The sequence below is a fragment of the Artibeus jamaicensis genome, unplaced genomic scaffold (assembly GCF_021234435.1).
Source record: "Artibeus jamaicensis isolate MK-2021 breed Jamaican fruit bat unplaced genomic scaffold, CSHL_Jam_final scaffold_1964, whole genome shotgun sequence".
Classification (NCBI taxonomy): Eukaryota; Metazoa; Chordata; class Mammalia; order Chiroptera; family Phyllostomidae; genus Artibeus; species Artibeus jamaicensis.
The window spans coordinates 7,781,782-7,803,350 of record NW_026522030.1 but is presented as its reverse complement, the minus strand read 5'-3'; the positions used below and the strand labels follow the sequence as shown (position 1 = coordinate 7,803,350).

The following is a 21,569-nucleotide window of genomic DNA, read 5'->3' as shown; positions in this document are numbered from 1 at the left end:
GGAGGAGCAGGATTTCATCACACTGCTCAGAATAGCACGGAATTTAAAACTCATCGGCTGTTTACTTTGTGAATTTTCTATTTAACATTTTCACAGCACAGTCGATCACAGGTACCTGGAAGTACAGAAAGCCAAACTGCCGATAAGGGGGGAACTACTATCATTTCAAAACATTTCCATCACTCAGAAATAAAACCCACATCCATTCCTCCCTCCAGCTCCTGGCAACCAGTGGTCTGCTTTGTGCCTCTGCAGTTTTGCCTCTTTCTGACATGTTACATACATGCAATCATATAACATGGGGCCTTGTGCGACTGGCTTCTGTCATTGAGCATCATGCTCAGGGTTCAAACATGTTATGCTGTAGCCTGCATCAGTACTTCATTCCTTTTTTCCCCGTTTCCCCCCCAACATGTTGGGGGGTGGGAGGAAGGACAGCCCTGATTTCCCCTGTGCTTCTCCATAAATCATTTTCTTACCCCTGCCGCAAATCACCCCAAACCCTCCACAACTCTCATGAAAAACAAAACGGTCCCATCTCAGAAGCCGTCTCTGTTTCCGACACTCCCTTCCTCTGAAGCAATGAAGCAGAGAGCGTCTGCCCCCTGGGACTGATTCATTCACACAACAAACGTTTATTGACGGTCTGCTTTGTGACGTGAACTATGCTGGGTGCCTTCCTCGACAAAAAAAGAGTTCTCTGTTCTCCTTGAACTTCCATTTGAGTGGCAAGAAAGGAATAATGAATAACCAGATTAAACGGTACGCTGCAAGGTGGTAAGTACTATGGAAAAACAGTAAAGCACAGCAGGCAGGGCAAAGAATACATACAAAGGGGACCACGATTTTAAACAGGGTGGTCAGGGGACGCCTCACCAACATAGTGCCTTTCGGGAAAGGAAAGGGAAAACCTAGGGAGAAAACTGTGCATTAAAAGCCCCTTGGTGGCTCTTCTTTGTCCCCAACATAAATTCCTGACTTTGAACATGACGTTAACCACTCCACCATTCTTAACCAGAATGAATGGGGTTGAACTTAAGACGCAGTGGATTTCTGTCCTCTGGGTTCGATCCCCAGCTCTGGTGGAGGCTACCCTGCACACGGCCTTTGGGTGGGTCATAGCCTGGCTCCAGCTTCTCTGGCACAAATTCTGATGCAAACATGTTCTGCTGTCTCCACTCTCCGACCAACATCAAACGAACACACACTCCCTGTGCCACATACGGCAACATAATGCTCCTCACATTTTAATACAAAATACTTGAGGTTTGTGGGAGAACCTGGGAGGTCAGCTAAATGGCACTACATGGAAAACATGCAAAAGTCAGCCAGGAAGTGTTCCACTCCAACTTCAAGCTCACTTATAACTGCGGATCAATGGCATGTAAAGGAGCGGTTAGTAGTCATTCATTCTGGAAACCCTTTCTTGCGGCCCAGAGAGAGAAAGAGTGGCACCCTTGGGGGTCACAGAGCCTGATTCGTGTATCAAGGCCATTCTGCAGCAATAAATAACATTTCATGCGTGTGGTCTTTTTGTGAGACCTCAAGTTCCTCTACTGAGCGCCTCAGAAGGAGAAATGACTGCTTGGATTTCCCCTTCACCCCGTGACCGTGGATGAGCTGAGCACCCCAGTTAAAGGGCCCTTTGCCCATCTCTGCGACACCTGAGGCAACGCCATCTTTCCTGCCTGTGGACTTGCTGGGAAGGAGGGTCTAGGTGTGTCCTGGGGGGGAAGGGGGGGGCTGATTCTCTGTTGTTCCCGCGGAGAAGGGCATCCACGGCTATCAAAGTATAAAACCCAGAAAGAATCTCTTGCCACGGACCAAGGTTAGATGGCTGTGGGGTGATTTCGGGAGCAGGAATTCTATGGTTGGCTCCAGTTCTCTGCTTGGGAGCTGGAGCAGCAGAGTCTCCAGTGGCTCAGAGAGAAAGGGGACACTTTCAAACTTGAGGGCTAAGTGTTAAAACCATAACACTCTTGAGGAAGTTAGAACTAAGTGTGAGAGTCATCAGATTGTGACAAAGCCAACAAAAACAGTCAAAGGAAGAAAGCTGTGTTACAAATCCTTTAATCAGGGTTGGGGGTTGGGGAATGCACAGGAGCGTGCTTATGTGAAGGTCAAGGCTTCTTACTCCCACTTCCCAGGTGGGGCCCAGAGAGTGAAACATTACCCCTAAATCATCAAATCCCTCTCAAGCTCTGGGGGCCTACATGCCTCAAGAAATCCAAAACCCTTCCTCCCATTACTTTCTCCACACCTCCCTCCCAGACCTCCTCACAGTGCCCAAGTCCTGGAGTCTTTCTCTGAAACTGCCTGCCCCAGTCCCTGACTTCCCTCTAACTCCCACTGGCTTTCAGGTTGAGACCCTCAGAATCCCTGTACCTTCAGCAAGTGGCTTGATATGTTGCAGTTGCTTTCCCGCACAGGACGAGAACAGTTGCCGCTAAGGAAGACAATTGCTACCATTCATTGAGCAAGCTACCACTACCCGGTTCTGTGCTGAGAATTAAAAAAAATTTTCAGCGAAGTCCTTTTTATTGATTTCACTAGAAATGACTTTATTGATTAAAGCACCAGGAATTGTCAGCACAGGATTTAATATCTTATTGACCCCGCAGGCCCCTCTGGAGTGTGCTGTACCTCCCCCAGTCCTTAAAAAATTTCGAGGGAGAGGCCTCAGGAACAGGGACCGAATCCAGTAGTTTCAGATAATCCCTTCCCAGTTATAGACAAGATGCTCAATTCTTGTCCAGAGCAGGAAAGAGACAGTATTTCAGAAAAATCTAACAAAGAATGTGACGTTGCATTATAAGATCTCTCTTAACAATTTATTTCTCAGCAGCATTGGTCCAAACTTATTTGCTTCTGGTCTAAATTATTTTTTCAACTACTTTGTTGGTATGTATGTAATTTTAATAAATAGTCCCATTCCCCGCGCAGAAATGAATTGACTCAGTGCCAAGAAAAATCCCTCAAACTGGAATAGCCTCATTTTGCTCTTGGAAAAAGGATATAGGTTTTTCTGCTCCTCTTCTATTCAAGAATTGAACAAATCTCCCCACCCCGAAGTCAAAATTGTTATTCCTGGCCTTGGAATGTGCAGTTTATGATCGGCTGATTCAAATCACCTAGGAAGGGCAGCTGCGGAACTCTTACACAGGCTGCCTTCTTTGTAACTTTGTTCTTAAAATCGACTTGAGAGTCGTCCGTGGTTGTGTACACAGCTCTGCAGTCCAAACAGTTCCTGCTATCCCATCTCGTGAGTTAGGCTCCGAGGAGGCTCTGGAATTGTCTGGAGTGAGAGCAGCAGCAGCAGTGGCCCCACGAAGTAAGACCTCAGTAACTCAAGGCTTGTCAATAATCCGGGCTGTCCAGGTTTCCTTTTCCACAATGTCCACGATCCATGCTTGGAAAAACTCCCCAGTCTTCCAAACTGGATGCAATGGACAGACAACACATAAAAATAGAAATGACAATAAGAAAAAGTTTACCGCCCTAGCAAGCAAACAATTACAAATTAAACAAATCGTGTGTTGCTTTTTGCTAATCAGGTTTTTTTAAATAGTTACATTCAAAGCTTGGGAGATCATTTCTTTACAAATAATTTGTTGTTATCGCCACAGGATAAAGTTTTCCATTTTTCAACTCAACATGAGTTACGCTTCCCATAATTTATTACAAGGAGTCATAAGTATTTTATGATAATTGCGAAGGCAAGTCAAGTGCAAAACAGTAAGGAACCAAACGGAACGCAGGAGGCAGCCCCGCAACGCAGCGCGGCCGGGGATCCGGGGCTCGGCGGTGAGTGCGGGCCAGCGGGACCACAACTCCCAGGCGCCCGTGCGCCCGCCGCGCCCCGGCCACGTGACTGTCAGGCTCAAGTCGTGCTGAGCTGCCGCGCCTGTAGAACTCGGAACAGAGAGACCAGAGCAGGCAGATCTGTCCCGGGCGCAACCCCTGGCGCGCTCACCATGGAGGTGAGTCTGGGCGCCGCGGAAAGAAGCGGGCGCCGGGTAGGCGGCCCGGGCCGAGCCCCTCCAGCTGCAGCTCCGGGCCCCGTGGGGTGCCCGGCGCCCGTGTCCGAGGGCTGATCAGGGGGGTGTGTTGGAAGCGTTGTCAACAGCAAGAACTGGATTGGGGAGAGGCGAGAGTTAGGGCTGGAGGTGGCTGTTGGGTTTTCTTTTTATTTCTCCCTCCTGCTGGGTCGAGCGGTTAAGGAGCACCTGCTGTGTAGCAGCCGAGGGTGGGGGCGCAGTGGGCGAAGGCAAGCCAGTTCGGTAACCCCCTGCCCAGGGCGCAGCGCCTGGTGAAAACGCCGGGGAGGCTTCTAGGAAGAGGAGGGAAGCTCGGTGCATTTCAGCCTGCTACGAGGCGCACACTCCCTGGGGCAATTTCCCTGTCTTGGCAAGTTCGTGGTTTGATTTGGCGCGGGAGAAGGGAGGGAGTGCGTGTCGGGGACGACAGCCAGACCAGCTGCTTTCCATCCTCCCTAAACGTGGGTCAGAAATAGCGTTACAGATTAACTGTGTTTCTCGGTGGAGTTCACCTGGGCTGCAAGGAATCACAGCTTGCAAAGCTTTTTGGTCTTTGAAAAAAATCATGTAATTTTCTTCATTAAGAATGCCGTGAATTTAAGATATGGGAAAGCAAAACAGGTGAAAAATACGGCTTTCACCTGGTCAAAGCCGCCTTCCCCCGCCCGCCACCTGCTGCGGGCCTGTAAAAGGGGAGATAGTTGAGCACAAGCACCCCAGGCAGTCCCAGCCAGACAGACACCTTAATCTCCCCTAAACTCTTTGGTTTACATATGAGGGAGATTTTCCTCAAAGTATAAGTGATGTCCCTCAAACGAGAAAACAGAGACGAAAAGTCCCCTGATTGCTCTCTCCTTCAGCACAGCCCGTCCCTACTCCGGGTGGGGCCCTGAATACAGCAGATAAAAGCTAAACTCAGCTGCTTAGGGCTGAGATTCATCCTAAACGGGAAAGATTAGAGCCCTGCCCCTTGGTATCTGACCACAGAGCCTTTTAATTGAACACTGCAGCCCCTGCTCAGAGAGGGCTGCTTTGAAACAACTTCTCCAGTGAAAAGGCCAGAGTAGGGAAGGCTTTGTGTCCCCTGCTCAGCCCCACCCAGCGCCTTTGGGTGGGCACCTTCAGCTTGGAACTTGTTAGACTGTCTTCCCTGGACTACCACCTGCTCTTTCTGCTTCAGAAGATGTTCTAGCCACCTGTCTCCGAGGCTGGCTTAGGCAGCCTCTGCCACCCCTGCTGAAGGTCTCCCATGTGCCTCCCTCTCACGGACTACATACACCGTGTTGTAATGACCTGATCACTGCCCTCTGCCCTAATACATTGGTCCCTAGCCTTTTTGCCACCAGGGACCAGTTTTGTGGAAGGCATACTTTCCGTGGACTGGGGCGGTGGCAGGATGGGGGGGGGGGCACAGGAGGAGGAGCTCAGGTGGTAATGACAGGGCATCCATAAGCCAGAGGGGGAGGTTGGGGGCCCTTGCCCTAATAGACTGTGAGCTTCATGAGGGCCAAGCCCTTGTCTCCCTCATCTCTATCTCCAGCATCTGCACCCTAGCACAACAAAAGTAAATGTTTGTTGGTCAAGTTGATTTTACTGTGTTGTGGGTATTCAGGTCGACAGGAAGTGGTATGGGACATCTGAGGTAGCTGGCCCAGCCCCAAGGATGATAGAAGGAACCCAGTTAGGGAAACTTGCTGATGAACTAGCCATTGAGGAGAACATTCCGGGCATGCCAACTGCTAGATCAGGTGAAGTCAGAGAGGAGGTGATGTGGCCACACCCTCCTCCACCCCCACCACAGAGACCGACAGTGCCAGGGGCTTTGGCCACCCCACTGCAGAGATGATCTGGGGCTTCTGCTGGGTTGAACGAATGCAGCTCCAGCAGAAATGGAGTTTCGCAGGATTATTTGTGCCTGTTTGTTTTGTATCTCTTTGTGAACACTTTTCCATGCCAACAAATACTCTTTTTAAATCTTAATAAAGGGTATCTCTGCATAGGACTCCAAATTAGTATTACTTTCTTTCTGGTACTGTTTCAGTTTCTTTACACTGAACAAGTACCACTTTCATATTAGGCAGATAAAAAGTTTTATTTTAAAATTCTTCAACCTGATTTTTAAAAGACTGCCTAGGTTTCCATTTTCTTTTTCCTGTGTTTTTTTACATCTCAGATCAAGTTTATTCATCACTTTTAGAGAAGATTTAGAATTTATAGATTTATTTTTATTGTTGTTCAAGTACAGTCGTCTCCACTTGCCCCCCACCACACACCCCTGCCCCTCCCGCCCCACCTCCCACCCTCCGTTCTTCCCCGATTTGGCTCTGCCCATAGGTCCTTTATACGTGTTTCTTGACGCCCCTTCCTCCCCATTTTCTTCTTATGAGGTCTTGAACAAATCCCTTGCCCTGTCGGTACTCCCTTTCCCCGTCTGGAAGTGAGATGTGGGCGGAGAGGGGCTGGCGTTGGACCGGGTCCGTGTTTCCCACACAGAGTGCAGACCTCCCTCCCTTCGCACCCAGAGTCCTGTGTTTTATGTAGTGGACTTACAAGGAAGATTTTATTTGCCAATGTTCCCTGGAAAAAAACGTTGTAAGCCAGGGAACTAAAAACTCTCTGAGAAAATAAATAAAATAGATCTCAAAAGTTCTTATCTCAAGGAAACACTATGGTAACTGTGGTGTGGTGATGAATGTTAACTAGACTCGTATTGTGGTGGTTATTTCGCAATATGTACATCCACCCATCAAACCATTGTGTCTACCTCAAAACAATATAATGGTATATGTCAATTATACCTCAAGGTTACAAACAACTCTCTGAAGATGCTGTCAGCTCTGACGGTGGAGGGTTCTAATATTTGGCTGTTGTCTCAGAAGGCAAAGGCCCAACCCAGCCAGGATCTCCTTAGTGGGGTGAACACAGTGTTTGCAGAGCTGCTGCTTCCGGCTGAGGTTTTATCTGGTGATGAAAGGGGGACTTCCCTTCCCTGAATTGATCCTTCCGGCTTTTCATCTTGCCAAACACAGCCAGTGAGCCTGATGTGGCCATTCAGGATCACCATGTAGTTCCCATCCCATAATGCAGGCAGCAGGTGTACTGGAGTGCACCTGCTGGGCATCCAGTGAGTCCCAGGTTTGAATCCCAGCTCTGCCAACTTAATCGCCTTGTGAACTTCAGCCAGTGACTTAACTTTTCTGACTTTAATTCCCCCATATTTCCTTTCTGTGTGATGCGCCTAATTGCCCCTGTCCCACAGAACATGGCTGTGAAATGAGATGATGTATGAAAGCCCTTGATGCCTCCTAGAGCAGCAGGCGGACCGGGCGCTCTTTGAGAAGAGCAACGGTGTGGTGCATGTTCACTGCTTCTCCCGGCACCGTTTCTGATGTGGACTGCAGACTGAGGGCAGCACCCTGGGCCTCTCCGTGATACGCACCACTGCAGCTGAGTGGCGTGGCCCTGGGAGTGAGCAGAGGCATTGGTCCTCAGCCCGGTGCTTCCCCACTGGGTCTGGAGGGCACGAAAGGCGTTTCAGCCTGGACTAAGAGCAGTGTGGCCTGGATGGACCTATGATGATGGACAACTCCCCCCACTGACCTTGACTTCCACCTGGACTGGAGCTAACTCAGTTATAGCTCTGCTGTTGACTTCCTGTGGGACCTTGGGCAAGCAAGTCCCTGCCCTGTCTGGCCACAGGGGGCCCCGATTGCCACTACTGGCCCCTCTAGCACTAAGTCCAGTGACCCCATTTTCCTGGGTCTTTTAGAAGAGGATGCTTGAGACCATTAGGGACCACAGCTTCCACTGCCCTCAGCCCGCTGTGACGCAGACTCCCTTCTCTTTCAGATGCATTTCATCTTCTCAGATAAGGTGGTGCTTCTGTTTGATTTCTGGAAAGTCCACAGTCCTGCAGGTAAGAATTGGGAGGCCTGGGTTGTTCTCTTTATTGGTATGCTCTGTGGACGTTTAAGTGAGCCTGACTCCTCTTGTATAAACGTTGAGTGGGAACTTTGCAGCCACTGCTCTTCGGATTGCAAAGGGGCCCATTGTCCCACGGATCCTCTCTACAGCCTAGAGAGAGGCCAGGGATGCAGCTCCTCCCTCTGTTACAGGGAAGGACCTGAAGCCCACAGAGGGGAAGAGACTTATCTAGGGTCACACACGGAGTAAGAGTAAACGTCAGAACCAGAACTAGTTCAAGGCCTTCTGTTGCCTCTAGCACCTCCCTCATCCAGGGTTCACTGTGCAGCATGAGCTCAGGAGCCCAGAGCAGCTGCTGCAGCCTGGGGCCTGAATGAAATGAGACACCAGTTTAAAGAAAAGGGTATTCCTTTGACTTGAAAAGGCAGAATTGTTTCAGCTTAAGTAACTTAATCTTAACAATAGACTGGAAACAGCCCAAATGCCCTTCATTATAGATGTGGATCAGATAAATTATGGTCATCCCTACAGTGAGTTACCATTCCAGTACTCTATTATGGAACAAACCAAATGGCTTAAAACACCAGCAGTTGTTTTATTATTGCTTTTCAAGGTTCTGAGTTGATTGTGCTCTGCTAAGTGGTCCTCCCTCACTCAAAGTCTCACATGCAGGTATGGTCAGGGGCTGGAAAGGGGGTCGCCTTGAAGACTTCCTCACCTAGGTCTACTCATTGATGCTGGTTGTTAGCTAGAACCTCAGTGGGGGTGTTGTCTGAACACCTACGGCCGAAGCTTCTTCCTGGCAGGGTGCCTGGGTCCCAAGAGCAAGTGAGTGTCCCAGGAGAACAAGGGGGAAGAGCACGGGATTTTTAAGACCTAGCCTTGGAAGTCACAGAGCATCGCTTCCGCCTTCGTTGACCGAGGCGGTCAGAGAAGTCTTTCCAGGTTAAGAGGGAGGGAACACAAGCCCCATTACTTCTTGGCAGGAGTGTGGGCACTGTAAGAAGAGCATATGGGGTGGGATGTAGTGAGGTGGCCATCTTTGGAAAATACAGTCTATCACAGATACTATGAAGCCACAGAAATAAGGTAGATGGGTGGGAACTAAGGGGAACCCAGGTGGATGAAGTAAGATACAGAAGAGTATGCACAAATAGAATGCTGTTATTCAGACATATAAAGTGAGTGTATGGAACACAGTTTATTCTTGTGTTATTATTAATTATTGTATTATTTTCTATAAGAACGGTAAGCCTACCTCGGCCCCATCTTGTACACTGTATATCCCTAGCAGGCTGTTCAGGGAATTGCTAACAGAGGCTGCTCTGGGGAGGGGAAGTTTGGGAGACTGGTCTAAGAAAAAGACTTACTATATTTTTGCCATGCATAATGTGCACTTTTTTTGCCCAAATTTTTGAGGGAGAAATAAGGATGCACATTGCACATGGATATAATGATTACATACCATGGGTATAATAATGGGCATAATAATCCCGTATATAATGTGCACAAAAACATGGGTGTGGATTATACATGGCAAAATACGGTACTTTTCACTGCATACCCTTTGCACGGTTTGAATAGATACCCTGTGCTCAATTACTTGCAATTTTATGTTTTAAAAACCTGCCTCTTTTGCAAATGATGTCCTCCTGGGACCCCAATAAAATACTATAGCTGGACCATTTAATATCCCTCCATTGGTACTGGGTTGGCCAAAAAGTTGGCTTAGTTTTTTTCATGCATTGGCCCTAGTAGCACTTAGTTGTCTTTAATTTCATTCGAAACAGTTTTGTTAGATTGTATTGTGACAGCTGTCATATCAGCATGCATTAAAAAAAATCCAGATTGGTGACTTTTTGTGTATCCATTTTAATATTGAAGATGGAAGGAAATATGCATCATTGCGTTTTATTATTTCAAGAAAGGTAAAAACGCAACTGAAATGCAAAAAAAGACTTGTAAGGTGTATGGAGAAGGTGCTGTGACTGATCAAATGGGGCAAAAGTGGTTTGCGATTTCTTATACTATTGACATTTTGGCTAAATAATTCTTTGCTGTGGGGCTGTCTTATGTATCAGAATATCCAAATCGATAAAGTTGTTGGTAAAAGTGAAAAATGTTTTTTATGGAAAAAACCCTACGGACCTTTTCGCCAACCCAGTACAGCAGAAGTAGCAATTAGCAGTTGATTTTACACAGCAGTTCTAGTAAACACTTAATGTTTTTGGTAAAACCATGTTTTTTCCATTATGAAAGTAATAAACATGTCAAACTTGGAAAGATGAAGTGAGAAGAAAATAAAAAATCTGTATCCGAATTTGCGGAGATAATTCCTTCCTTTCAGACTCTTCTGTGTACACACATGTAAACAGGACCCCGCTCTGCCCTCGACAAGCAGTCCCGACAGAGATCTGTGCCGCCAACTGAGGGCGCAGCCCTGTGCGGTGGTGTACGGCTCTTCACTCCTGGCCCCTGGCTTTTCCAGGCAGCTGCCCTTCCCAGTCTCAGAACCAAACTGCAGTGGGCCAGCCCTACCAAGAAAGGGCTACTGGGGGAAAGAGTGCAGAAGCTTTGAGCCCAAAACGGGCGAGAAGAAACTGAGACAGGAAGGTGGAATGGATTCAGAGGGAATGGGTGGGAAGCTGCCAGCAGGGCAGCAGTGCTTGCCTTGCTAGCTAGGTCTCTGCAACTCCACTTCCTTTGCCAGGCATGGCTGTTTCGGTGTTGGTGGTCCTGCTCCTGGCTGTGTTATACGAAAGCATCAAGTTTGCCAAGATTAAGCTGCTCTACCAGACTCTGGTGAACATGCCCACCTCCACCAGTGAGCGGCCTGAGGGGACAGACCAGGATTCTTCAAGCTCGGAGTCACCCCTAGTCAGCAGACCCCGATTCAGGTAACAGGCACGGGGTGGGGGTGGGGGGTGAAGGTGAGGAATGGGCAGAGTACTCACATTCATCTTGAGAGGGAGACCGGGCTCACAGGGCATTCACCCCATGACACAGAAAGGAAACTGAGGCCTCGGGAAGGACCAGGGTTTGCCCGAGTGCTTACAGTTAGTGAGCATCGTGGTGAACAGGAGCTCAGTCTCCCGATGCCCAGGCCAGACCTTGCTCTAGGAACAGCCCCTTGGGAGGCTCAGATCTTCAGAACTGGTGCAGGCCTCAGTCGGGCAACAGGGGTGTCTGCCCAGCCCCAAGTCACTAAGACTTCCAAACCCACGATGGGATCTGCAGCTGGCCCCACACAAATGGGGAGGATTGCTCTCAGCATTGTATCCGTATCGGTGCCCTTTCTTCCCTTCCCATTCTGGTAGGGCAACCATTTGGGGTCCCAATTCTGCCCTCTCCCCAACTCCAGCTGTGTAAATTGAGCCTGCCTGCTCCTTACATGGGTGTCTCAAATAGTCACCACCATCCTCCAAGGGAGGTATTTCTATTTGTTTTACTGATGATGACATTTTAAACCATTTGTGCTAAGACAGAACTAGGAGTTGATCTGCCCCGGAGTCCATGTTCATGCCATTTTAATACTGCTTCTTAGGATAGATTCAGGAAGGAAAGAAGTCTGCCTTTCTGATGATTTTGTATCATCTCTATCAGGCATATCTCATTTCCCCTTTTGCCTAGGGTGCCAGGAAGCTCAGAACTGAGTAGCAAAGTGATTGTCCTAGGCTTCTTGTCCAAGTTCCTTTCCCGTGTCAGTGGTTTCTGATATGTCTCTTTAAAAAGAAACCGGTTTTGTAACTCAGCTGTCCTTCCTACTTCGGACACCAACTCTTAGCTTTCACCTTATTACAAACATTAACTTGTCTCTCCTTTTTATCTAGGTGGGTTTTGTCTCACTTTGGCCAGTCTCTAATGCATGTCGCTCAGGTGGTCATCGGCTACTTCATAATGTTGGCTGTTATGTCCTACAACACCTGGATTTTCCTTGGCGTGGTCCTGGGCGCAGCCTTGGGCTACTACCTCTCCTACCCGCTTCTCAGCATAGATTAGCCCACAAGGGCCGTGCAGGCGCTGAGCACTGGAGAAAGCTGGGTGCCCCCTCCAGTCATCGCACTTTCAGGCCCAAGTCTCCTTTTTCTTCTGATGGATGGTACTCACCTCACTCCCAGCTCCTAGAAATTTTCAGCCAAAGCCAGCACTTGCTCCCTGGAGTTCAGAGGCCACTGCAGCTACCTCTCCTCAGACAGCCCGCCCAGGGCTAGTCTTGCGCCTTAGCAGGCTGCTGTGACTAGCGGGAGAACGGAGAGGACAGAAACCAGAGGCAGGATTGCGGAGCCTGTGCTGACTTATCTGTGACTCAAAACTTAAGAGTTCCCAAAGATCTCCAAGACCAGGAGGCAGGTTCTGGGTTTAAGCACCCAGAACCTGGCCACCTTTCACTCTGCTGATTTGTGCCTTACCTAGACGAGCATCTTCCCCTTGCACGTCCTGTCCTCGTCTGTCTTTGGGGGACAGGGACTAAGCTGGCTCCTTTTTCTCACCCTCTGCCTTTGGAACGTGAAGATTGTTTCTTCTGTGGATCACACTGACAAACTAAGATTTTTCACTTTTTCCCAGTGAACTCCTGGTTGGCAATTTTGCACAATAACACAAACAAAAATTTTAATTAAATTATTTCATTTCATTCATGATAGATGGCAGCATTTGCTGGGACTGGTTTCCCCTTCCTGGGGGGAGAGTAAGTGACAGGAGATTAAAGGCAGAGAAGCAGGACTGCAGCCAAGACTCCTGCGGATGGAGTGAGCTCCTCCCGTCAGGCCGCACGGCTGCCGTGGTCTGGGAGCTCTCCTTGGACACCCCTCTCTTCCTGATCCTCCTCTTATGCACAACAGAGAACTGAACTGAACAATACTTAATGCTTTTTATTTATTACTTGCTGCTCACCCATAACAAACATGATTTATTCACTTAAAACATTGAGTAAGCCATGAGGTGGGGGGTGGGGGGGGAATGACTGAAGATGCAATAAGCAGTCAAACCAAAACGTTACATTTGTAGAGAGAGATGAGACTCTCGATATCTGAACCTTTTCACTTTACAGAAAAGGCAACAGGAGACCCAGGGAGGAAAAACCACTGCTGTGTACTGTAACATTCAGGCTCCAGTACCTCACGGGCTACAGGAAAGACGGTCTTAAGCTTTTGGAATTAAAAAAAATAATTTTAATAAATATATATTTTTAAACAGTGTGTGATCTGTCTTCTGTTTCTCTTCAAACAGCAGGCACACGGAACAATGGCAGGAGCAGAGTGGGCGAAAGGAGCTGGCAGGGCTGGCCGTAGGGCGCTCTCGGGGCCCAGTCTGTCCGTCTGCTACAAAGACAACCCTGGGCTCAGGGAGGCGCCAGCCCTAAAACCCTGTGCCCACAGGCAGACACCCCAGTGCCAGGCTAGTCAGGAGTCATTCTTTGGCTCGGGTAACAAACAGTGATTGGGCACCACGAGAAAGATAACTGACAGGGACTACAAACACCTACGTTGGCGTAACTACAAGCACTGAGCTTTCCCTGAGGGCAGAGGCAAAAGTACATCAAAACCACATTTTAACTTACAATCAGAAGTAACTAACAACGTAGAGTACGTGGGGCCTTCAGCACACTCTCCACACTGGAGGGAATCAGGAAGCTGCTGAAAGGCACAACAGGTCCAAGATTTCCAGGGTCCTGTGCAGTCCTGCCTATGGAGCCTCCAGCGCGTTTTTAAGTCCTGACCTCGGTGTCCTCCCTCAGGTACCACTCCCTCCTCGGGGGCGCTGTAACCCGTCAGTTTGATACAGTCACATCTTCATGTATGTGTGATGCATTTAAGGCTTTTTATAGAACAGAGGGCTTAAAAACAAATCTGTGTGCTAGAGAGACTGATTGCATGCTTAAGATTCAACACAAATTTTGTAAATCAACGCCTGGTTAGCACTTAGCATTTCCGGGCCGTGTTCTAAGCACTGAACAATATTAACTCATCTACTTCTCACAACAAGGTAGGAACTTCCTGTCCTTGTCTTAGGTGAAGCAGCCGAGGCACAGAGAAGCTAAGCCACCCTAGTAAGGAGCAGAGCCAGGCTTCCTCTCTAAACGGGGACGACAGTGTCTTCTGCAAGGGTTGCTGGAGGTGGGGCAGTGTATGAAGTGCTCAGCGGCAGTGCCTATTTGTTAAACAACGAAGTTCTGTAAATGGTAATTCCTGCTGCCTCCCAGCCCCGCATCTGGGGACAGACTCAAAGCTGTCATTGCAGAGGATGACATCAGGCAGACAAAGTGGAGTTCAGGTTCCTATCTTATAAACTTAAAATCAGGACCATTATTACTAAAACGATTCCACATTTTGAAGACTGCATGGTCTCTGGAAGATTCTGAGGAAGTACAAACATTTCTCACTACTGTTTTCTTCGGTAGTCCTGGCCCCAAATTCAGAGGGAATGGCAGCTGCTCTGCAGGTGAAGAATCCTAGTTGCTGTGACAGATGGACCGCAGGGCCCTCCTACCTTCCCTGCGTGGCTGTCCAGGGCACAGGGCCAGGCATGCAGGAGCAAGGGGACGGCAGAAGTGGTCCTCAGAGAACCACAACGTCCTAAGCCTCACACTAATGCTGGGATGAGCTGGGGCAGCAGGCGCTGATCTGGTTCCGAAGCCTGAAGGCCCAGGGTCAGATGCCAAAGGGAATATGTCACAACGGTTTGTGTGTGTGAACTGGCCCGGGTCTGTTACCACTGCTACCTTGAGATTCCCAGAGAGGGGTGCAGACAGCCTTGGGAACCAGATTCCTTTCTCCCCAGAAGTTTGAGTCATGTTTCATTACAGATATTTATTTTGGTTTTTTTTTTTTTCTAACTTCAAAGACTTAAGGCAGAGAAGACAATGTGTCAGGACTGTAGGCAAGGCTGTTAACTGAATGGGGGTTCGGATGGTGTAGTCCGCCCTTGGGTCTACCAGGGTGGCCTCACCCCAGGTGACAGGCCCCAGTGCTGGGAGACAGAGGCAGCCTCCCCGCAGCAGTCCGGGAGTTAGGGAAGAGATTGAAGAGCTTGGAAGAGGGCAGGACTCTCATGGGTGACGACTGGGGAGGAAACCACCAGCCCTTCCTCCAGATGGGACTCGGAGGCATGACCAGGGTCAGCTGCTGCCAACTCCGGCATTCTGAAGACAGGCCCGCGCTCCTCTTCCCCCAGCCAGGCAGGGGCTCAGAAGCTGGCTAACTCGGGTACCTGGGCTACTGTCCTCAGAATGCTCCCCTTGGCCTCTCCCTGTGGCTCACCCAGACCCAGGGCTGGCTGTGCAAAACATGCTCAGGGGAGGGTCAGTAGAGAAACCTTTGCATCAGGTTCCTGGGTCTTCATCCCAGCCAGTCAATGTCATCGTCATCGTCATCTTCGAAAAGGGGTGTTGGGGGCGGGCGTCCCTTCATGCTCTGACAAAACAAAAAAGAGCAATCAGTCCTCACTTGTTCCTGCGCCAGACGGACTTCCCACCTCTGCAAGGTGCAGTGAGCTGACACCCCTTCCGGCTCCAGGATGGAAAGAAGCTGGTTGGTTAGGATTTTACTGAATGAACTGACCCTGAAGCCAGCAAACCTAGGGCTCCAGATAAAGCTGAGACAGCAGGCAGAGAAGGGAAGCACTCTTTCAACAGAGACAAGAAGACCAGCATTGGCTAATTTTGTCATTTATTTGTGAAACATACTGATTTGACAGGTTTCCTCTCACGCAATAACTTACACATTTCATGTGGAGAAAGGGGAGTTGAAGGGGAGAGAGGGAAGGAGGACAAAGAAGCAGAGCAGACTGGCCCTAAGGGAGGGCAGGATGCAGGAGGATGAAGGCAGGGTGGAAGCATACAGTAACATTTCATCGGAGAGCTGCACTGAGAGGTCTGACCACACCAGCACGTGGAGAATCCCAAGAGACGAAGTCAGCCCAGAACACAGGGCCGCAGCCTCCCACTCCCCTGCACCCACTGGCCCTACCCTCACTCTCTCCAACCAGGAAGAGGATGAGGGGGATTAACGGGCCACAGAAGAGACTCCCCCCCTTTTCATGACTTGCGCTCCTGGCCTCCATCTTCTGGACTGGCAGAGAACAGCTCCCACAGGGGTAGCAGGGATTGATGCTGGAGACAGGCATTGACTGTATATTTTCTACCAAAGTACTTTCCGCTCTAGTGAGCTACTCTGGCCCGGGATCTTTCTTCACAGGGCCAGCCAAAAGGTCAGAGATGTCTGGGCCGACCCATGCCTACTGCTAACTAACGGACCTTGTACCTGCCTCTGGGCATCAGTCAAGTTATCTCTGGACTCTGATGGTACAGTTTTTTAATTCTTACCAGAGAACATTTTTTCATTGCGTCTTTTTTTTTTTTTAGAGAGAAGGGTAGGTGGTGAGGGAGAGAGAGAGAAACATCAATATGAAAGAGAAAGATCAACTGGTTGAATCCTTGTATGCACCCTGACTGAGGATCGAGCCTGCAACCTGACTAGGAATTGAACCCGCAATCTTTTGGTCTATGACACGATGGTCCAAGCAAACAAGCCACACCGGCCGGGGCATACAGTACAGGATTTTAAAATGTGGTTCCCTCTGCTTTGGTTTTGTCCCCGCTGAAATTCTGGCTGTATTTACCAGTTACACAACCTTGGCCAGCTATGGAACCCTGGGTGTGTTACTTAATCTTCCTGCGCCTCAGTCCTCTTTTCTATAAAATGGGATAAAAGTGCCAACCTCCCTAGATTAGTAGAGGGTTAAATGAGAGTATCTGTGGAGTATTGCAGTTTACAGAATGCCCAAGAAATAGACATGAACTTGATGGTCATTTGTATCAACACCAATGATATACTGCTTGTAACTCATATTTCTGTTCCTTGGGGGTAGCTCGAGCCTGAAGCTGATTCATGTGCACATTTTGCTCTGGTGAAGTTCCCGTCACAGCAACGCGTCCTAGTGACAGCCAAGAATGCTGGGACCTGCAGATGCAGGAACCAGGGCTCTGCTCTGCAGCCTGGTGGCAACTCGCCCTGCTGGCCTTCACTCTGGAGCTTCACACCGAAGCTACGCCGTCAGCACCTACCCCATGTTCTACACAGGGACCTTGTGGGGACCGAACCAGGCAGCAGGCTGGAGAGCAGGCGGAGGCAGTGGGAAGTGCTTGGAAACAGGTGGCCACAGTTAAGAGCTGGAGGGTTTAATCCTGGCTCTGCCACCAAGTCGGCCTGTGGCTTCCGGTTCATAAATCACCCACCCAAGCCTCAGTGTCTTTGTCTACGAATAAGGATGCCAGACTAGACAATCTTCCTTGTCCTTTCCAATTCTAAAGTATAAATAATATCCTAGCCAGTCTGAGGAAACCTGAGGCTTAAGCATTCTAATGTAGGACTAATCTGGCCAACTTTCTTCCCTTACAGTAAAAATCACGGTCCCTTTTCCAGAACAAGTGGTATCTGACCGTGCCCACTGTGCTTCCAGAGCGGCCCCCTCCCAGCCCCGAGCCTGCTCCCACAGGGCCCCGCACACAGAGCCCAGGCCGCGGGCCACCAGCAGACTGCACTTCTCTTCTCCGAGCCTGTGGGGAAGGGCGCCCGGCCAGCGGCGTGAGGCCTTGGCAGTGCCCGGGGTCTCCTTACCACCTCGTCTTCGTCCTCTTCCTCAGGCTGCGCTTTGGACTTTGGAACTTTCAGAGTTGCCCCTTTAAACAGCTCATCCTCTTCATCTTCGGAGAGACTGAAAGAAAAAAATCAAGAAAATCAAGTCACAGAAAAGGCTCCTGCGCCAGACAGACCGCGGTGCCCACAGGCTCCGGGCGAGAACCCAGGGGCTGTGGCAACCTCCCTGGAGCTCCTCCCACCCCAGCAGCTCTCGACCCCTCCACAACCTACAGCTACGGGACCTTTTAAAACTAACAGATCAGACCAAGTCACTCTTGTGCTTAAATCCCTTTAATAGCTTTTCACTGTACTCGAGTCCAAACCCCTAACAGCGACAGGAAGTCTTGTAGGACTTGGCCCCTGCCTCGTTTTCCAGCATCGGCTCCACCCCCGTCCTCCCACTGTGTGCCTTCGATTGCTCCCTCGACTGTGTCCTGTGCCCTCCGACCGCAGGGTCTTGGCCTGTGCTGGTCCCGCCTTCTGAAATCTCTCCCACTCTTGGCATGGAGGTCCCCCTTTCATCCTTCAAGTCTCCGTGTAAATGTTACCTTCCCAGAGTCTGTCCCTAACCACCCTGTCTAAAGTAGAATAACCTCCTTTTATTTTCTGTTATACACTATTTCTTTTTTTAACTTATCATATATTTTTAAAAGATTTTATTTATTTATTTTTTAGAGAGGAGAAAGGAGGAAGAGAGGGAAAGAAACATGGATAGGCTGCCTCTGGCACACCCCCCCACTGGGGACCTGGCCCGCAACCCAGGCATGTGCCCTGACTGGGAATTGAACCAGTGACCTTTCAGTTCACAGGCTGGCACTCAATCCTCTGAGCCACAACAGCTAGGGCTACTTATCACATTTTTATGATAAGCCCCTTTAGTTAAGCTCCTTAACTGAAGAACCGCACCTGCTTTTCCTACCACACTGTCACAGTGCCTACAGGGCCTTTTATGGTAGGTGTTGCCGCATAAATACACGTGTGAATGCATGAATGAACAAGGGGGTCAGTCCGTCATTCGGTCTCTGAAGGATGAGTTGCCAGCCCTGGAAAGACCGATCTTGCAGCCGCCTTGTCCCTGAAACTCTGCTCTAGGGGACATACCTGGAACGCTGAGTAGAGTGGCTGGGTCCAAGTGCTTCTCCTGCAGATGCAGAACCTGCCTCTGTGCTCGACAGCTCCCTGGAGGGACCAGTGGGACCAGTGGAATCTTCCTCTTTCTGGCTCTCTGGAGGCTGACGCTCTCCTCCTGAACTTTCAGGCTCCAAGGGCAGTGGGTCCCTCTTCTTAGAGTCTGAAGTCAGGGACAGTCTTGTGGAGCTTTCTTGCTCCTCAACACAGGTATCTCCCAATGGGCCAGCAGCAAATGCCTCCTCACACTCAGAGTCCAAGGTTACGCAGCTTGGAGGCAGAGGGGGAATTGAAGTTGGGGGCCCCAGAACTTGTTGGGCGGGGACGCAGGCCAGTTGGGCAAGGAGGGAATGATCTCTTATCTCTGAGAGTGCCCCTGCTCCTGTGGGCTCTCCTTCCTGTCTCTGTGCATCCTCCTGGGGGGCGTGGAGGGGCCCAGAAGGCAATGGCTCAGCTTCCTTGACGACCTGCTCCAATGGCACCATGGGGGCCTCCTGCCCCTCCCTGCTCGGGGGCACTTGAGACGACCCAGAACTGGCCAAGACTGACTGCTCCTGGGAAGGTCTCTGAGGTTGCTCTTCTTCTTGTTCTTCTTCATCTTCTTCTTCTTCATTGCTGCTCTCTCCCTTGTCTTGCTCGTGTTGGTTTAACATCTGAAGAGTCACCATCTGTTCAAAAGCCGAGGAGGAGGTGAGCACCGAGAGGTAAAGAGCAGGCACTCCCAGTTCTTCAGACCCCCTCCACCCAACTGCTCATCGAGTTCAAACGCCTTTGCTTCTCCCTTTCTCAGGAGGCTGCCCATGCCTATCTGTCCAGGCAGATGAATTACTGGTGAACAGTTCTGAATAATTTTTCACCACCACCCCTTAGAAGGCACTTAAGAAACAAGATCCCATGTCAGTGCCACAGCTCACAGCTGGCTGTACCTTGATGGTGTTCATGACGGTCCCCAGAACAGCCCTGCCACTGTACGACTCCTCCAGCTCAAACTCGCCCCGCAAGGAGTGGAACACCTGGTTCATGATCTTCTTGACCTGGGTGGAGATGCGAGGAGACAAAAATGCGTATCAAAATGCATGCTGCCCAAGTCAAGTGAAGAAGGGATGCAGGCCAATTCCAGAAAGGGTTCTGGAAGGCTACGATGAAGCTGTCTCAGAACCCCGCAGCAGGACAGAGCTGGTCATGAGTGCAGACACTGATGGGCACTGTGGAGAGGACAATGCCAATGACAGGCTGCACTCGACAGAAGGGCCATCAAGGACAGGTAACGTGAGGCACGTGTGCCCGAGACAGCTTACGGACCACGTATTATTGCCTCCCTCCCACCGTGACCACCACGAGAGCTGCCGTGGCTGCCAGGGTTGGTGGCTCGTAGATGCTGGGCTCACTCCCCACTCCTCTCCTATGACTTAGAGGCCCTTCCCGCATTTGTCAAAACTTCGGGACAGAGCCCTTAGGGTTTACCACCACAGTGACAGGTTCTAAAGGTTAACTTGTACTTCAGTCAGACAGGTGGTGCATCACCAAGGTTGGGGCGGGGGGAAGCTATCAAGGCAACAAATGGGCCGCATTCTTTTTGAATGCCTAGTGACATAGTTAGCTGCTTCTTCAAATTACCAGCTCACCTTCTCTGATGAGTCAGGGGCAGCAACTTCCACCCCAGACATCCGGGACTTATTTTTCTCCAGGTGCTTGATGTGCTGTTCATTTTGCTCTGTCAGGGCTGCGACTTGGGCCTGGAGGGCTGAACACTGCAAAATGGACAGAGTACAGCTGGGGACTCGGGGACCTGGACTACCGGGTGAAAGCCAGGAAACACAGCAGATGAGCTGTCCTAAGCAGCCAGTGTAGGATGACCTCCTGTAGGTCCGCTGGTGCCTACACCCTCCGCCCCCACCCCAGGCCTGCTGACTCAGAGCATCCATTTCCTCATCACTCAATCTCAACTCACACCTATTCCTCCTCTTTCCCAACAAGGTCACTTGCCTCGTTCCTAATCAGGTCAAGAATGTAATGAAAAAAGAAGGTTGTAACTCTAGTCACACAGACATGTAAACGCTGGAAATTAGAAGCAGCCTATTCACTTACCAGACTGCCTTTACCATCTTTGAGTCAAAAGATTTTCAACTGGATACTTTAAGGAAAGAAACTGACCTCCAAGATAAGGAGCCTGGCATACCACAACCCGAAGCCACCTCCTCGGTCTGCCTGTCTCATTTTTATACCAAGGTGATCCCACCCCAGCCACGCTCCATCCTAATTCAGTGCCTTTTCCCAGGATGTTCTGTTGCCTCTTCACCTTCCAAAGCCACTAGTCATTTCTGGCTCTTGGGCTTTGTCATCCCTTGGGCACTTCCTTCTGGACATCACAGAACTTAATGCTCTGTGAGGCTCTAGTCATGCCTTAGGCACTTCCTTCTGGGCATCACAGAACTTAATGCTCACCTTTGTTACTCTCTTGTCTCCATTTCTTAACTGTGAGGCTCTTGCGGGCAGAGTTCTCCATAAGCCTCTTCCCTAACACAGTGTCTGGAACACAACTGGCACTCAATAAAAACTTGCTTAATAAAAGATCATCCTTGTCAGGAGGCTCAGTTGGTTGAAGCATCGTCCCATACGCCAACAGGTTCTGGGTTCAATCCCCAGTTGGGGCAAATATGGAAGGCAACTGATCGATAATTCTCTCTCTCTCCCTGACTCTCTCTCTAAAAATCAATAAACATATCCCTGGGTGAGGATTAACAAATAAATAAAATGTGTAAAAAAATTTGTTTTAAAAAAGAGGGATCATATAGTCATGGAAAACGTGTGCCAGAATACTACTGCCGCTTTCTGTTTTTAT

At 49.7% G+C, this 21,569-nt stretch overlaps 2 protein-coding genes across 4 annotated transcripts in view; one reads left to right on the top strand and one right to left on the bottom strand.

The window, feature by feature from the left end:
* Window positions 1-3,879: 3,879 nt before the first annotated feature.
* On the top strand, window positions 3,880-12,720 carry SLC31A2 (solute carrier family 31 member 2). Its single transcript, XM_037163486.2, has 4 exons — window positions 3,880-3,980; window positions 7,887-7,953; window positions 10,672-10,858; window positions 11,792-12,720. The coding sequence occupies exons 1-4, from the start codon at window positions 3,975-3,977 to the stop codon at window positions 11,958-11,960; spliced, it is 429 nt and encodes a 142-aa protein (XP_037019381.2). The 5' UTR covers window positions 3,880-3,974; the 3' UTR covers window positions 11,961-12,720.
* A 92-nt stretch (window positions 12,721-12,812) lies between these two features.
* FKBP15 (FKBP prolyl isomerase family member 15) overlaps window positions 12,813-21,569 on the bottom strand; it is a 50,665-nt gene continuing 41,908 nt past the window's right edge. For 2 of the 3 annotated variants that reach the window (XM_037163479.2, XM_037163481.2), the window contains exons 24-28: window positions 20,353-20,478; window positions 19,654-19,761; window positions 18,701-19,395; window positions 17,579-17,675; window positions 12,813-15,373 (exon numbers count right to left, since the gene is read on the bottom strand). In XM_037163479.2, the coding sequence (XP_037019374.2) occupies window positions 15,299-15,373; window positions 17,579-17,675; window positions 18,701-19,395; window positions 19,654-19,761; window positions 20,353-20,478 (1,101 nt within the window). In that variant the 3' untranslated portion in view covers window positions 12,813-15,298. The remainder of the gene's footprint in view (window positions 15,374-17,578; window positions 17,676-18,700; window positions 19,396-19,653; window positions 19,762-20,352; window positions 20,479-21,569) is intronic. The other variant, XR_008389917.1, reaches the window with a different exon arrangement.

Excerpts from the sequence above, each read along its gene's own strand:
- SLC31A2 (XM_037163486.2), top strand. Across the intron at positions 7,954-10,671 it reads GAAAGTCCACAGTCCTGCAG|GCATGGCTGTTTCGGTGTTG; the intron begins GTAAGAATTGGG and ends TTCCTTTGCCAG. Across the intron at positions 10,859-11,791 it reads GTCAGCAGACCCCGATTCAG|GTGGGTTTTGTCTCACTTTG; the intron begins GTAACAGGCACG and ends CTTTTTATCTAG.